General features: G+C 36.7%; 1 protein-coding gene across 1 annotated transcript in view; it reads left to right on the top strand.

The window, feature by feature from the left end:
• The first annotated feature begins 161 nt into the window (after positions 1-161).
• Positions 162-15813, top strand: part of LOC107705951 (nucleoporin NUP188 homolog) — a 19063-nt gene continuing 3411 nt past the window's right edge. The window contains exons 1-37 of the mRNA XM_016509486.1: positions 162-202; positions 981-1035; positions 1268-1341; positions 1866-1950; positions 2210-2290; positions 2399-2443; positions 2530-2622; positions 2707-2826; positions 2904-3115; positions 3203-3317; positions 3846-4046; positions 4151-4240; positions 4321-4386; positions 4500-4619; positions 4734-4860; positions 4989-5162; positions 5829-5955; positions 6041-6128; positions 6208-6284; positions 6396-6510; positions 7627-7747; positions 7844-7910; positions 7999-8124; positions 8211-8344; positions 8500-8606; positions 9698-9904; positions 10001-10170; positions 10713-10782; positions 11473-11540; positions 11729-11924; positions 12004-12081; positions 12302-12387; positions 13138-13283; positions 13379-13548; positions 14255-14455; positions 15361-15453; positions 15543-15697. Coding sequence (XP_016364972.1) covers positions 177-202; positions 981-1035; positions 1268-1341; positions 1866-1950; positions 2210-2290; positions 2399-2443; positions 2530-2622; positions 2707-2826; positions 2904-3115; positions 3203-3317; positions 3846-4046; positions 4151-4240; positions 4321-4386; positions 4500-4619; positions 4734-4860; positions 4989-5162; positions 5829-5955; positions 6041-6128; positions 6208-6284; positions 6396-6510; positions 7627-7747; positions 7844-7910; positions 7999-8124; positions 8211-8344; positions 8500-8606; positions 9698-9904; positions 10001-10170; positions 10713-10782; positions 11473-11540; positions 11729-11924; positions 12004-12081; positions 12302-12387; positions 13138-13283; positions 13379-13548; positions 14255-14455; positions 15361-15453; positions 15543-15697 — 4286 coding nt within the window. The 5' untranslated portion in view covers positions 162-176. The remainder of the gene's footprint in view (positions 203-980; positions 1036-1267; positions 1342-1865; positions 1951-2209; positions 2291-2398; positions 2444-2529; positions 2623-2706; positions 2827-2903; positions 3116-3202; positions 3318-3845; positions 4047-4150; positions 4241-4320; positions 4387-4499; positions 4620-4733; positions 4861-4988; positions 5163-5828; positions 5956-6040; positions 6129-6207; positions 6285-6395; positions 6511-7626; positions 7748-7843; positions 7911-7998; positions 8125-8210; positions 8345-8499; positions 8607-9697; positions 9905-10000; positions 10171-10712; positions 10783-11472; positions 11541-11728; positions 11925-12003; positions 12082-12301; positions 12388-13137; positions 13284-13378; positions 13549-14254; positions 14456-15360; positions 15454-15542; positions 15698-15813) is intronic.

Genomic DNA, 15813 nt, shown 5'->3' with positions numbered 1-15813 from the left:
ACAAAGTTATTTTAGTTAAGTTTTTTTTTTAATTATAATAACGTTTTAATATTTAAATTTTAAATATGAATATGTATTCAAATACGTATTTTATGAATCTACATGTATTTTATGATTTCATTAAGTCATGTGATAGGAGAGCGCTCGTTTGTGTTAGTCACGTGATCCGGGTGAAGATGGCGGACTCGGAGATGTGTGTCAGGTAAAATGGAAGAAAGAGAAACTTACAAAGGTTGTTTTCAAAGAGCGACACTGAAATTTGTAGTTGGATAATGTGTAGATATTTTATACCAGGTATTTAGCCATGATATGTGTGGGTGATATGACTTGGAAATGTCTGTGTGTTTGACGTTTTACGGCGGCACGAGTCGGTCGCGTGCAGACCCGACCCGCGCGACTGCAATTCAAATGTTAATTTTACAGTTTATAACAGCTTTTAAACAACCGTCAACTTCTTAAACATTATATGAAATGAACATATTAACCTTGATTAATTATGAAAATGTTCCTCGTTTTGACTGTCTTGGTGAGAACGAGTTATAGGAGTTTGAATTAATGAATGAGTTTCATTGTGTATGTATATGTGTACACTCTAATTATACTTCTATACAGACTATTTATTAATATATATATATACATATATATGGTGTACACACAGTTTATAAAATGTATAAAAATAAGTAATTGTGCTGTCCCGAGTTATAATTGTTCTAAAACTATTCTTGTGTGTTAAAAATGAAATGAAATTGTGAACAGTTATGTCGTGAATATGTAAATCTGAAACAAATTATGAGACCAAAAAAAAAAGTGTGAACTACCTGTGTAAATAGTGTATGGATGGACTTATAAACACCATAATGACACACTGGCTTTATTTTATCAGTTCTGGAAGCATCTCTGTCATATTGCATAGCATAAGCAAACAAACAAACAAAAAAAGTGAATTAATAATAATGACACATTTAAAAACTTTTATTTAGGAGCAGCCGAGAGTTATGGACTATCTTGCTGGGCAGATCTGCACTTCGAGAACCGGTTAGTACTCAAACCAATCATTTCTGATGTTTTTTAATAACAGCACAAGTACCCAGATTTAATTTAACATCTGTGCATGTACAAAAATGAGAGAATTCCATGAGGAAACGCTATTAATAAAGCTGTTTTATTCTTAAACTGTACTCATCTGATGAGGTATACTTTTACAGTATATCTCAGTGAGTTCCTGTCTCCATCATTTGTGACCTGTGATTTTCTTGTGATTCGACAGGCCCAAATTGAAGCTGAATTGGATCGGAACTGGAAGAGACTTCTGCAGGGTCTGTCCTTCTATAAGCCACCCAGGTAACACAACATTAAAAAATGTAAAAACATGTAAGATGTAAAAATAAATAACCTCAACACAGCTTGGCTTTATCAAGCTAGGGAAATATTATTTGATGATATATACTCAATGGTACACCCGTTGAGCACATCCAGTTTAGTTCAGAATACATATAATGTGCATATAAACAAATATGCAAATTTAAACAGACCTTTCAGAATCTGAAATCTGATTGGATTCTCTCGAATTGATGAAAATTAGTCAGGGTGTTATCTTTAACTAAAACCATAATAAAACATTTTCGTTGCAAAGAAAAATAAGCTACTTGCCAAGGCAGCATTTCTCATTTAGTTTAAGATGAAGTACTAAATTAAGCTACAATTAAAATGATTTTTAATTCAAAATGAACAAAAACTAGAATAGTTTATCAGTGATAGTAAAATAAGTCTGAAATTAGTGCATGTAAACAGACCTCATGAAATTAGACTTCTTACCGTTGTTGAATATGTAGTGTGATATGTAAGTGATGAAATGTTATGTGCAGCACATCGGCCGCAGACAAGCTGAAAGCAGATAAAGACACACCACAAGCTCTGAAAGATTTCGGACTCAGGATCAGCAAACTGCTGGTGAGTGTCTGGGCATGTTGGCTGTATTTTAAAACCTAGTGAGCTGCCTACTTTAACCACAACTTAAAGTGCAGCAATTGGTTTTGTTTATCATATGCATGTTTTTACCCAAAAATGCTTTCTAGGATGATGTCTCACTAGGTTTTTGAACACATTGCACTCTTTCTTATTTGATTTATACATACTGGCTAAGTAAGTCTAACTGGATTGAGACTTCAGGAGTGGACAAATATTTGTGTGTGTGTGTGTTTCATATCAGGGTTTGGATGAACAGCAAAGCGTGCAGATTCTTCAGTGTTACCTCCAGGAGGACTACAGGGCCACACGAAACACACTCAAGGTGAGCTCGGCCTCATGTTGCACACGCATGTACATCTGATGTGTGCACGAACATGACGAGAGCCAAGTTGTGTGAATAAATAAATAATCCTCCTTTTGTTCCCATCAGGCTGTGCTGCAGGATGAGAGACAGAGTCAAGCTCTGCTGCTGAAGGTTTGAAACTAAATATTGCTTCAACACTAAAAAAGACTCTGAAATATATTGAACTGTGGCGCTTATGTTGAAATTGTGTTGTACAGATAGCAGATTACTATTATGAAGAGAGACTGTGCGTTCTACGCTGCGTTCTTCACCTCCTCACGTACTTCCAGGATGAGAGACATCCATACAGTGTAAATAAAAGAGATCAGTTATTCTATTAGAAAGTCAGAAGATGAAATGAATTTAATTCATCCTTTCTCTCTGTCTTTCTTTAGGCAGAGTACTCCAACTGTGTTAGTAAACTGGAGAAAGATCTGGTGTCCAACTACAGGCAGCAGTTTGAGTCGCTGTCCAAATCAGAAGCTCCAACATGGGAGACACATGGAAACCTGATGGTGAGAAGATAATCTGATTATGTTTAGAGCAGCATCACCTGTAGAATTTGACTCAGGATCTGTTCATTTCTGTGCAGACGGAGAGGCATGTGTCCCACTGGTTTGTGCAGTGTTTGAAGGAACAGGCCCTGCTGCTGGAGATCTTGTTCCTGTACTATGCATACTTTGAGATGCCGCCCAATGAACTTTGCACCTTCACACGGCTGTTTAAGGAGCAGGGCTTTGGACAGCGGCAGACCAATCGACACCTCGTGGGCAAGAGCATGGATGTGCTGGTTGAACGCATTGGGTCAGAACACTCAGTCACCTGATCTTTTTCCTCTCATACGCTCCCAAACAGTGTTTTATAATATATGAATTGTCATCCTGTCAATAGCTATTTCAGTTCTTTAATTCTTGTGGAGGGGATGGATATCGACTTTCTGCATAAATGTGCTCTGGAAGACCGAACCGAACAGCATCAGTTTTATGACCAACAGGATATTTGCAAGGTACTGAACACACACTACCATTCACTCTCTTATACTCGTCAAAGTTGCATTTATTTGATCAGAAATGCAGTAATATTGTGAAGTATTATTGCAATTAAAAAATACTCTTTTCTTTCCGAATATGATTTAAAATGTAATTTATTCCTGTGATCATAGCTGATTTTTTAGCATCATTACAGTCTTATTTGTCGCATGATCCTTCACCAGGCTTCATATTTTTGTGGAAACTGTTTTTTGTTTTTTTTAGGATTCTTTGATGAATAGAAAGTTCAAAATAACAGCTTTTATTTGAAACATAAATCTTTTGTAATATTACAAATGTCTTTACTGTCACTTTTGATCAATTTAATGCATCCTTGCTGAATAAAAGTATTCAAAAAATCTTACAGACCCCAAACTTTAGAATGACATTGTATGTTAAGAAATTAACTTTTTAAAAATGGATAATCCTGGCTCTAAAATCTGAATGGACGAGCAATTTTGTTTTTTAGGATTTGCTTTTTTGTTTATCAACTGTTGTGTGTGCAGGAGGTGGATCAGATGCTGTTGACATTTGGTGACATTTCTCACCACGGGCCAGTTCTGTTGGCCTGGATTCTGCTGCGACACACACTGCGTCCGGAGGAAGTGAGCTCTGTGATCAGACGTCTAGGAAACACGACGCTACAGCTCGGAGTCTTTCAGTATCTCACCAACATGCTGCAGGCACTCGGCAGCACTGGAAATAACGTAAGAACAGCGTTCCATCAAATTGCTTAGCTTAAAAAAAAATCTTTCTCCAATGGTGACATGGACCTTTACGCGTACTGTCGCTTGTCTCTGTCTTGTTTTAGTGTACAGCGAGCACTGCGCGGATGTGTATTTATGGTCTCCTGTCTTTTGTCATCACCTCTTTTGAAGAAGAGACACTCGGCAGCCAACAGGTACAAAAATACACAAACCTTCAGATCAAAACTTAATATCGTGCTAGTGGTATTCATTAAGATGATTATTCTGTCTGTAGCATCTGATCAATGCAGCATGTGAAGTTCTTGCTGCTCCGAGTCTGGCTGAGCTTTTTTGGGAGTCGGTGAGCAAAACAATTGATGCACATTAAATAAAACACTACCATTTGTAGATTCTCTGTGTATTCTCTAAAACGCCTGTGTGATTTGGCCTTTGATCTCTGGTTGTGCTCTACAGAAGCCGAACATGGGGCTCGGTGTGATTCTGGACAGTGCAGTGGGTGTGTTTCCATACAAGACTGGTCCTTTACTACAGCTGCTCACCGCACTGCTGTCTGACAAATCTACAGCTAAGAAGGTAAAACAAAGTTTAAAAATACCCTCTAATAACTTTTCCTAACATCATATGTGTACATGCACACTTATACGCAATGTTTTAGAATTCATGTACATCTCATGGTCTGTCTTTCAGGTGTATACCTTCTTAGATAAGATGTCATTCTACACAGAGGCCTATAAGCACAAACCCAACGACGTGATCTCCAGAGAGGATGGCACTCTGTGGAGGAGACAGACTCCCAAACTCCTCTATCCTCTGGGTCAGTGCTGAGAACAGGAAGTCATATGCAATGTTCCTGTGTTTTTGACGTCTTTTTGCCTGATTTCTTCTTTGTATGAAACCATATGTCTTTGTGACATTTTCTCTCGTGTCATCTATTTTTTTCAGGTGTAGGTCAGACCAACCTGCGAATGCCTCAGGGATGTTTCGGACTGGTGTGTGAAGGAAAGCAGCTGTCTGTGGGTGAACAGGGTTTCCTGGTGCGCTGGGAGTATTCCTACAGCTCATGGACTCTCTTCACCTGTGAGATTGAGATGCTGCTGCACGTCGTCTCTACTGCAGGTACGCACACTCAAGTCTTACATGTATTTAGGGCCCTATGAAATCTGTTTCCCCAATTCCATTTTTCCTGTCTACATTTTTCTGGTTTCTTTCAATTAACTTGTACAAATTTAACAACAGTTTATTTATAATGAAATTTTTAGGGCCCTATGGAATCTTTATTTTTTTCCCCCCAAATTCAAATTTTTTTCCCCCCAATTTAAAGATTGAATGATATTTTAGTAATCAAAAAGCATAATTATTTGAAATCCTGAAATTGGTATAATTACAGTTTATATAATACAATAATGAGTCCTTAAGAATTGTTTTATTCTTTCAGAAATGTGTTGTCTGTTTAATTTTTCTGGATATTTAATAATGTAAAGCATGAACAATTTGGTTCATCTTTTAAAATGTAATCAAATGAAAATGTAACAATTGCTTTTATTTGTTTAGCAAACAAAGTGCTACACAGCAGAGGTTTATTGTCAATAGTTCATATCAAGATTTGATTAAGTATACAGCCCTATTTTGTATTTATTTATTCAGAATTACATATACTGTAAATTTTTATGACTGGATTCATCGCTGAAATCATAGAGCCCTATGTATTTAAAAACAAAATTACATTTTGTTAAAATATTGCCACATTTTCACCTGATATTGACATCGGTCTTGGGTGAATAGATGTGTTGGCACACTGTGAGCGAGTGAAGCCCATCTTGGATCTGGTTCATAAGATCATCAGCACCGATTGGACGGTTTCTGACTGTCTGCTGCCACTCACATCGCGGATCTACATGCTGCTACAGAGGTGAGACACACAAACATGAAGACCAAACAGTAAACAATGCATTAACAATGAAAATGACAGTGTGTGTGTTTGATTTGTGTGACAGGTTGACCTCCGTTATTAACCCTCCAGTAGATGTGATTACTTCCTGCGTCAACTGCCTTATCGCTCTAGCTGCTCGGCAGCCTGGGAAGGTAAATGTTCACAGTTGTATCAAGTCAGGATTATGTGAAGTGATGATCTAGGACTAAACAACCTTTCCTCCGGATGCAGGTTTGGTCCAGTCTGCATCACACCGGCTTCCTTCCATTTGCCGCCACCCCTCTGACTAACATGGCACAGACCATCAGGTGACACACACACACATGCAGAGCCACTGGACATGAATGACGTCATATTCTTGTGTTAAAGTCAGAGAAACCTTAAGAATAACATGTTTGGTGTGTGTGTGTGTGTTTCAGTGCAGAGGGCATGAAGGCGGGTAACTATGGCAACCTGCTGGTGTTGATCGAACAGCCCAGAGGAGAGTACAGTGTGACCGTTGCCTTTTTAAGACTGGTGACCACACTCGTCAAGGTAATGCATTTATCAGTCATTATGACCAGTCATGTCAAAATGGCCAAGTATTAGCTAACCATGTATCACTACAATACACAGTCAACATTGTAAGGCTGTTCATTTAATTAAATAAATATGTGACTGCATGTTTCAGTGTGAAGTGTGGCACTGTGTTCTTTTTAATTATTATTGTTATTATTATTATGTTTATTATTTAATAATGTTATTACATAAATAATTTAAAGGGGACATCGGATGCACATTTTTCACAAGTTGTTATGATTCTTTAGGGTCTTCATGAAATGTCTGTAACATACTTTGGTTTAAATTCCTCAGTGGTTGTGTAAAACAACACCCTTTTTACCTTCTCAAAAACCACTCTTCAACAGCGAGCCATTTCGGTGCATGTCTCTTTAAATGATAATGAGCTACTGCTCACCCTGCCCCTCTCTTCCATTTTTTGTGTATTCGGTTTTTGTGTATTCCACTGCGTCCTCAGTGGCTCTGATGTCGGGAGAAAATGAAGACTCTTATGTTCACTTTTACATCCAACTACAAAACACCTGCATTGCTTACGAGACATTGTTGACTCTACAGCTGCTTGGGCCCGGAGAAAATGTCGGACAGCATACAGTTGGCTGAGGGCGGAAATGTGCTAATACGGGACAGTCCGTCAGTGGGTGTGGGCGGGGCCTGAAATCAAAACGGCTTGATAATTGAGTGAATGGATTTTTATCATTGTAGGGTGGTTGTATCCACACACTGCTAAGACGCATTTATATGCCAACACAATGTAAAAGTGAATTTTGCATCCGATGTCCCCTTTAAAAATAAAATATAAAAACGAATACTTAATATATGTATAATTTTTTTTTTTTCTTAAATTCTGTATTTTTTTATTTAACATTGAAATGTTATAATCGTAATATTTATTTTATTTTATTTAGTAATAATAATATAAATAATAATATTACAATTTCTTGTCTAAATTTTGCAGCCCTACAAACCAGCACAGCAAATCTGGAGCTTTTTTTAATTGCAATTAGATTTTTCTTTTTCCCAAATCATGCAGCCTTACTACATATGGTTTATATTAAGTAATTGTGATGAGTATGTGTTTGTGCGTGTTTTCAGGGTCAGTTGGGCAGTACTCAGAGCAGAGGACTCATCCCGTGTGTGCTGCTGGTTCTGAAAGAAATGCTGCCTACGTATCATAAATGGCGCTACAACACCTATGGAGTGCGAGAGAGGATCGGTGAGCAACTCGCACAACATTATAGTCTGAATCTTAATTCCTCTCAAATTTACTGCTATTTGCTTAACACTTTCTCTGCTCCCTGTTCTCTGTCAGGTTGTTTGATTCTAGAGCTGGTTCATGCTATTCTCAATCTGAGTCAGGAGGGGGAGTCAGAGGGCAGGTAAGGGGATGAGGATGATACGTGATGGTCATTTATTTCATTTGCTGGTGTTATATGTCCTCATGTTCTTGATATGTGACCTCTGCAGCGCCCCCAGTCTGCAGTCGTTGTGTATCTACAGTCTGGCCAACACAGAGGCAGGACAGGCGGTGGTCAACATCATGGGTGTAGGAGTGGACACTATCAACATGGTGCTCGCAGCACAGCCTAGCAGGTACACACTGACCGACTTTAATATAGATTCGGTCTCCTCATCCTCTTTACATGAGTCAGTGGGTTTAAGTTTGTGTCTGTCTGCAGTGGTGGTTCTGAGGGACCTGGTCAGGTTCTGATCCAGACAGTGAAGTTGGCGTTCTCAGTCACCAACAACGTGATCCGACTCAAACCGCAGTCTGATACAGCCTCACCTCTGGAGCAAGCGCTAACACAGCACGGTTAGTACACACCCTTCAGCGCATGATAGATGTGAAATATCAGACTCTATCAGTTCTGTCAGGGATTGCCTGAAATAATAAATACTTAACCCCTCTCACTGATTTGTATGTTCCCAACAGATAATGTTCATGGAACTGTTATGTTTGTCTTGCAGGTGGTCACGGCAACAACCTGATCGCTGTGCTGGCGAAGTATATTTACCACAAGCACGACCCAGCGCTGCCGCGACTTGCCATACAGCTGCTGAAGAGACTCGCCACGGTAATGCTCTTGACACCTCGTTGGGGTTTGAGTGAGTGTTGAGTGAGTGTTGTTATTGTTACCTACAACTAAAACTATTAAAAATTTTAACATTTTGGTTAATTGTAATAAATCTGAAATAAAATATTATGAAAAACTAAATAAAAAATTATAGTACTAATAATAAAAATGACAAGCACATAACAAAATGAATAAAAAACTAAGATGTAAAAAAAAAAAGCTAATTTAAAATATTAAATACTATAATTGTATATAAATAATAATAAAATAACATTGGTTTGAGTAGCGTTTTGTAGAGAGAAACCAATAATTGGTTTGACCATTCACTTAAATCCTCACACTGTTCAATATCTGTTCAATATAATCATTACTAAATTAAAAAATTACTAGTAATATTTACTAAAACTGAAATAAAAAAATAAAGTAAATTTAAGGTAAATAGAAATATGAAAAATAGATCACACAAAAAAAATAAACATGAATAAACTAAATTAAAATCTGAAAAACAAAATAATTCAAAACTCAGAATAATTATAAAAACTCTAATAATGTACATAAATAACACTAAAATAACACTGGTTTGAGTAAATTTATATTAAGAGAGAATCCAATAATTGGTTTGACCATTGGTTTTAATGCACTGCTCAATATATTCATTACTAACACAAAAAGAAATATTAATAATTGCTCGTAATTACTAAAACAAAAAAATAAAAATACTAAAAATGAAAAAAATAAGGCTAGATAGAAATGTTAATTAAAAATAAAAATGACAAAATCACATTAAAAAAATCACTAAAACAAACAGAATTTACACTAAATTGAAAATATAAAAAAGCTAATTCTAAATATTAATACATACTCTAATAATGTATATGAATAATCCTAAAATAACACTTTATTTATAGTATAGAAACCAATAATTGATTTGACCATTTTATTTATTTATTATCATTCACTGTTCACTGTAAACAGTATCAGTCATTAAAGGCAATATCGGTTAATGTCTTATTCTTAATTTATATAGTAATTGTGATATAGAAGTCCCACTATGATGTCATAAGAAAAGCGTTTGTGTTTTGCATGTACAGGTGGCTCCCATGTCCGTTTATGCTTGCCTGGGCAGTGAAGCCGCTGCGATCAGAGATGCGTTTCTGACACGACTGCAGAGCAGAACTGAAGACATGCGTATTAAAGTCACCATACTCGAGTTCCTCACCGTGGCTGTGGAAACGCAACCTGGACTCATTGAGCTCTTCCTCAACCTTGAGACCAAAGACGGCAGCGACGGTGCAAAGGTCAGAGGTCACCGAAATGCTCATTGATCTCGTGTGACATGGTGAATGATTCAGAGCAGTGTGTGACTCTGGTTTTGTCTCTCTCTCTCCGTGTAGGAGTTTTCTCTGGGAGAGTGGAGCTGTTTGTCAGTGGTGTTGGAGTTGTTGGATTCTAAGCAGCAGGGGAAGTACTGGTGTCCTCCACTCCTGCACAGGGCAGCACTGGCCTTCCTCCACGCGCTCTGGCAGGACAGACGGGACAGCGCTCTCTCTGTGCTCAGGACCAAGTGAGTCTCGCACATGACGTAGTTGGGCAGTGCTTCTCAACCTTTTTTGCTCAAAGGTCCCCATTGTCCAACGCAGTATTCAGAGGCTTCCTGATATAGGCAATTTCCAGTGTTTCTGTCATAATTACGATGAAGCTGCTTGTTTTCAGACATTTTTATATACAAGCTAATGTTAATATATTAAATTAACCAGCCACTGTTCATTTTGTAATAGTTTCAAGAACTATGTGTTTTGTTTTGTTTTTATTAAAAATAAAAATTAAAATTTAATGAGGGAAATAGAAATATTTTTTGTTATTTTAATATTTTAATTTTATTATTTTAGTTTAGTTTTAGCATTTTTATTTAGAGTTGGGTTATTTTAAAATATGAATAATAATTATTTATTTATTTATTTATTGAGAACCACTGCTGTAGGGGTCATATTCTACACTTTTGTAGCATGTTTGTCCGCTTACATTAATCAAGGTTAGTCAATATAATTTGGTTTGGTTGGTTGTAATTTAGCAATTAACTAACAATGTGATCTTTTATCATTACAGAGAAAAATTCTGGGAGAACCTCACAACTCCTTTATTTGGAAACTTACCTCCCCCATCTGAGACAACCGAGGTGTGTTTGTGTGCATAAATAGTTAGTAATAGCTTGTAGATAAAATTGTTCCCAGAATGAAGATAACTGACTCCTTTTGAGGACTTTGCTGGATGATCTCAAGTGGAAAAAGTATTCATAAATATTTATCCTAAAAATGCTAAAATTTTTCGGCAATGCTTAATAAGATTACATTTGTTAACATTAGTTAAAATTAACTAACAAAGAACAATACTTCTAAAGCATTTATTAATCTTAGTTAATTCAACATTTCTTATTTTTAGTAGTTTTTTTTTTTTTTACATATGTAGTTTTATTAAAATGACAAAAACGCATAACAAAATTACAAAATTGCTAAAACTTTAACCAAAATTTTCAAAAAGGGAAATATAGAAATAAAACCTGATTCAAAATATTAATAAAAAAATATAATACTATCTTGATGCTAAAATAGCACTGGACCTGAGAAACCGTGAACTAATAATACAATACGACAGTTGTATTTTTATTAACTAATAATAACAAATATTTATAAATACTGTAAAAAAATGTATCAATCATTGAACGTTGACTAATAAACGTTATGTTTTACAAAGTTTTGGGTTTGTCAATAGTAATAACAGTTGGTATGCTGTGTCCTCACTTAGTTGAGAAACATGTATGTGTGAGTTCTTTATTTACACAAGTCTTATTGTGTTTGTTTTTGTGTAGCCGTGTGTTCTGGAGTCTTGTGCCTTTGTGATGAAGATAATCGCTCTTGAGATCTACTATGTTGTCAGGTATGATCTACACAAGCATGTAAAGGGCCCGTACATACAGGATATGCTGTTCCATTCAAAAACAGCCATTAAATGTATCGGTCAAGCTGTAAATACTCCAATCAGCTGCTTTAAAATTGTTAAATAATTAGTAAAAGAAGTGTTTTATCTTGTTTCTGTTTCACGTGAGTTGTCTGTCTCTCTCTCAGTGGTGTGTTGGATCCGTGTCTGAAAGCGGCTCTGGAGAATTTCAGCAGTAAGCGCCGCTATGAGTTCTGGTCGGATTACGTGCGTGATCTGGTGTGTGTGGCGTGTGGCGGTGAAGAGGAGGGTCTGCGCTCTCTGTCTGAGTCTCAGATGCTCATCTCAGCCTGGAGGACACTCTTAATACTCTCCACCAGTCATGTGAGCAGCTACACTCAACTTCACAAGTCTCATGGTTATCCTGCTGGTATTAATCATAACCTGTCTTGTGTGTTTGTAGTCTGAGGTGATGCATCTGAAGGATGACACTGTCAGGCAGAAGCTTTTCATGGACGTGTTGGAAGGGACCAAAGCAGCGGTAAGTTCCCTTATACATACAAGCACCCACGACTATATATCTAAATATGGACTTTAATGTTCTTAAATTAAGCTTTAATAATTACAGTTATCTTAAATCCTGACCTTACTGCTCAAAGAAAATGTATGATTTTTTTTAGTATTACTATGTCACAAACATACACACTTACCTCAGGGGTACAAAAACCTCAAACTTCCATCTCTCTCTCTCTCTCTCTCAGCTGCTGATGTCTCAGTCTGTCTTCTGTCTGCGTCTGGGATCCATGATGGTCACGCTGCTCCTCATCCTCCTCAAACAGTGGAAAAGGTGTGTGTTTCTGTTAATGCCTTGCGTAGCTCAAATGATATGCTCACAGCTTCACATTTGAAATGAATAGCAACGTCTCTGCCAAGTTACTGAATACTGAATTGGTGTTGTGTAAATCAGGGTTATTATAGTAACTAGAACTAAAAGTGGAACCATAAAAAACATTTCTGTTACTTAAATGTTAACTGAAATAAAATATAAAAAAAATTTGAACTTATTTCAACTAGTTTCCAAAGCAACATTTTATTTTCATTTTAATTTAACTTGATGTAATAAAATAAGTAAAAGTAAAACTGAAATAAAAATTAATTGGAACTATATAGACATAAAAAAACTGACATAAACAACAAAATTACTGAAACTTAAAAAAATAAAAATACACAAAAGACTCATAATTTTAAAAATGTCTACATTTACACCCATGTTATTTTAGTATCATACTATAATAGTTTTTTTATATATATATTTTGAATTGCTTCTTTTTTTATTTTCCCTTTTCATTTTGATTTTAGTTAAAGTTTTAGTTGTGATTTGTTGTGTTTTTGCTGTTTTTATTTGTTATTTTTTATTTAGATAATTTTAAACATTAAAGAATGTTTACTGAAGATAAGCCACGGAAAATTATTAACTCAAAAAGTCATGATGAGCTGTGGAGGTTGTTTTGAATGTTAGTAATGTCAGTGTTATATTTAAAACTCTTTCGTTTCAAAGGAGCATGTTAACTAATATTGTTGATGTGGTTTGTGTCAGTGTGTTGGTGTCCGCTCCAGCTCTTCTGCCGCCCCTGTCTCTGATGATGGAAAGCGTTCTGCATGCTGAACAACAGCTCACGGACCGAACCAAAGCCAAACTCCTGTCAGCTCTCATCTTAGCCCTGCAGATACAAGGACTGAATGGTCAGTCTGCATGTTTGTCTGGGGAAACACATTACACCAGCTGTGTGCATATTGTTTGTTTTGTTTTAACAATTGTCTAACAATTTCTGGATCAGGAGGAGAGATTACCCAGCTTCCCCAGCTGCTGTTGTGCGTGTGTGAGATGGTTCAGGACGAAGCCCTGGCATTGATTGACAGCACACGTCACACGATACAGAGAGGTGATGTTCAGGAGGACAGCATGGAGACAGACAGCCCGCATTTCCAGAAAGACCAGCAAGACTCAGTGAGTGTGTGTTTGTATGTATAGTGTACACAGAATGTAAATATGCTATCCCACAATGCACTGCACTTGACCTGATATTAACAATTTGAACTCTCAAAAGGCAAGAAATTAGATTAAAAATACGAAACATTTCTTAAATGACTGTATGCCTCGCTGATTAAAAATGCAGTCATGTGACAACTATCAAAGCTTGTTTCTGCCGTGGAATAAATTTTTTTTTTATTGCTTTAGAGTTGCAAAAAGTCAATTGACAAAGTTGTGGTTACTTTATTTTTTTTCCCCATGGTGGAAACAAAAAAACTGAATTACGAGATGTGACCTCAGAATTAAGAGAAAAAATGTCAGAATTCCATGAAGTAAACTCAGAATTCCAAAATGTAAACTTGGAATTCTAAGATGTGAACTGTGAATATATATTGTGAGATGTAAATTTGGAATTACGAGATATAAACTAAGAATTGTGAAGAAAAAGAGTTTATATCCATTTTTTTGAAAAGATTATTATTATTTTTGAAACAAGTCTGAATTTTGATATACATTTTTTTTTTTTTTTTCTGTGGTGGAACCGAGCTTCCATAACATGTTACTGTTTAGTATACAATGCATACTATTCACATACTATTTATAGGCAGTATATTGTGCAGTATATACAGTATGCAGTTATTCCGTTTAGATCACAAGCGGTATCTCTCTCTCTCTGTCTCAGGTGTGTGTGTTAGCTCTTCATCTCTCTAAAGAGTTGTGTCGGGCTGATGAGGATGGTGAGCAGTGGCTGCAGGTGGTCAGGAAGCTGCCAGTTCTGCCGTCGGTTCTCAGCGCTCTGGAGCTTAGCCTGCGTTCCAAACAGAACCTTTACTTCACAGAGGCAGCGCTTCATCTGCTGCTCACCCTCACGAGAACCCCGCAGGTAGAAACCACATACTGATGTTTTCCCTTTGGTATTAGTAGTGTCTGATTCACTGAATCTTGCTTTTTAATCGGTTCTTTTTAATGACAGTGGTTCTCAAACAGCAGGGCCTCAAGATGACTTAAAATAATTTAAAATAAGACAAAACTATTAAAATGAACTAAAACACTTCTTATTTTACAGTTACATTTATGCATTTAGCAGACGCTTTTATCCAAAGCAACTTACAAAAGAGGAACAAAAACAATTTGTCAAAGAGCAAAAAATATTCATAATATACAGTACCAGGTTTATTAGACAGTTTGCCCCATCTACAGTTGTCTTTATCTTTGAAGAACCAGGATGTAGAAATCTTGGATGTATAAGGTAGCCTAATATTAAAAGTGTGATTTCTAGACATGGAAAGTTCATGTAAATTGATCAAAACTGCATGGATATTTTGATCTATTTTATTAATATACTTTCCAGTATATTCATAAAAGGCCTAGTTCACCTAAAAATGAAAATTGTCATCATTTACTCATCCTCATGTCTTTGAAGACTTTGGTTAAAACACAAATGAAATATTTTTATGAAACGTGGGAGTTTTCTGTCCCTCCACTGAAAGTCCAGGTAGCCAAAACTTAGAAGATCACAAAGGCCTCTCAAGACGAATCCATATGAATCGAGTCAAAAAGGATATGATCCACTGATTTTAATACAAAGTGTATGTGAAACTTTAAGGGATCTGAGATATGGGTGACATGTTAAAATCATAAACATTTCACTCCAGAAATGAACTAGGACTTTAGGGTACATCAAGCAATGACTCAAAAATGAAATCAATTAAACTACTGAATATATGAACGAACTGATTGGCTAAAATGAATCCATGTGCATTAAGTGTGTTTCCTCCTGGTCTGTAGGGGGCAGCAGCGGTGGCAGGTGCCGGAGTGATTCAGAGCATCTGTCTTCCTCTCCTCAGTGTGTATGAGGGACCATCTAATGGAGCCACGCAGGTACTGCCTTACAACTACAATATCCTAATTGGACTCATTTTTTGAGGAGGTTTAGAGCCTCTTTGTGACCGCAGCTCTGTCTCTCTCAGGCGTTTGTGCGTAAGTCTCAGGACGCCCCCAGCTGGCCGGGTGTGTACAGATTGAGTCTGTCTCTGATGGAAAGTCTGCTGAAAACTGTCCGTTACAACTTCATTAATGAAGCGCTCGACTTTGTTGGCGTCCACCAGGAGCGCATCCTGCAGGTGTGTTTGATTGCTGCTCTTGTTATTGTTTATCTTGATTATATTTTGTTTTCTCTTGTTTGATTTTTTTGTTTCATACATTTCCAATGTAATCCAGCCAGGTGAACTTTATTATTTT

This window comes from Sinocyclocheilus rhinocerous, unplaced genomic scaffold, assembly GCF_001515625.1.
Source record: "Sinocyclocheilus rhinocerous isolate Xijiao unplaced genomic scaffold, SAMN03320098_v1.1 scaffold1045, whole genome shotgun sequence".
Classification (NCBI taxonomy): Eukaryota; Metazoa; Chordata; class Actinopteri; order Cypriniformes; family Cyprinidae; genus Sinocyclocheilus; species Sinocyclocheilus rhinocerous.
Note: the sequence above shows the minus strand (reverse complement) of the source record. Positions and strands in the feature narration are given on the sequence as shown.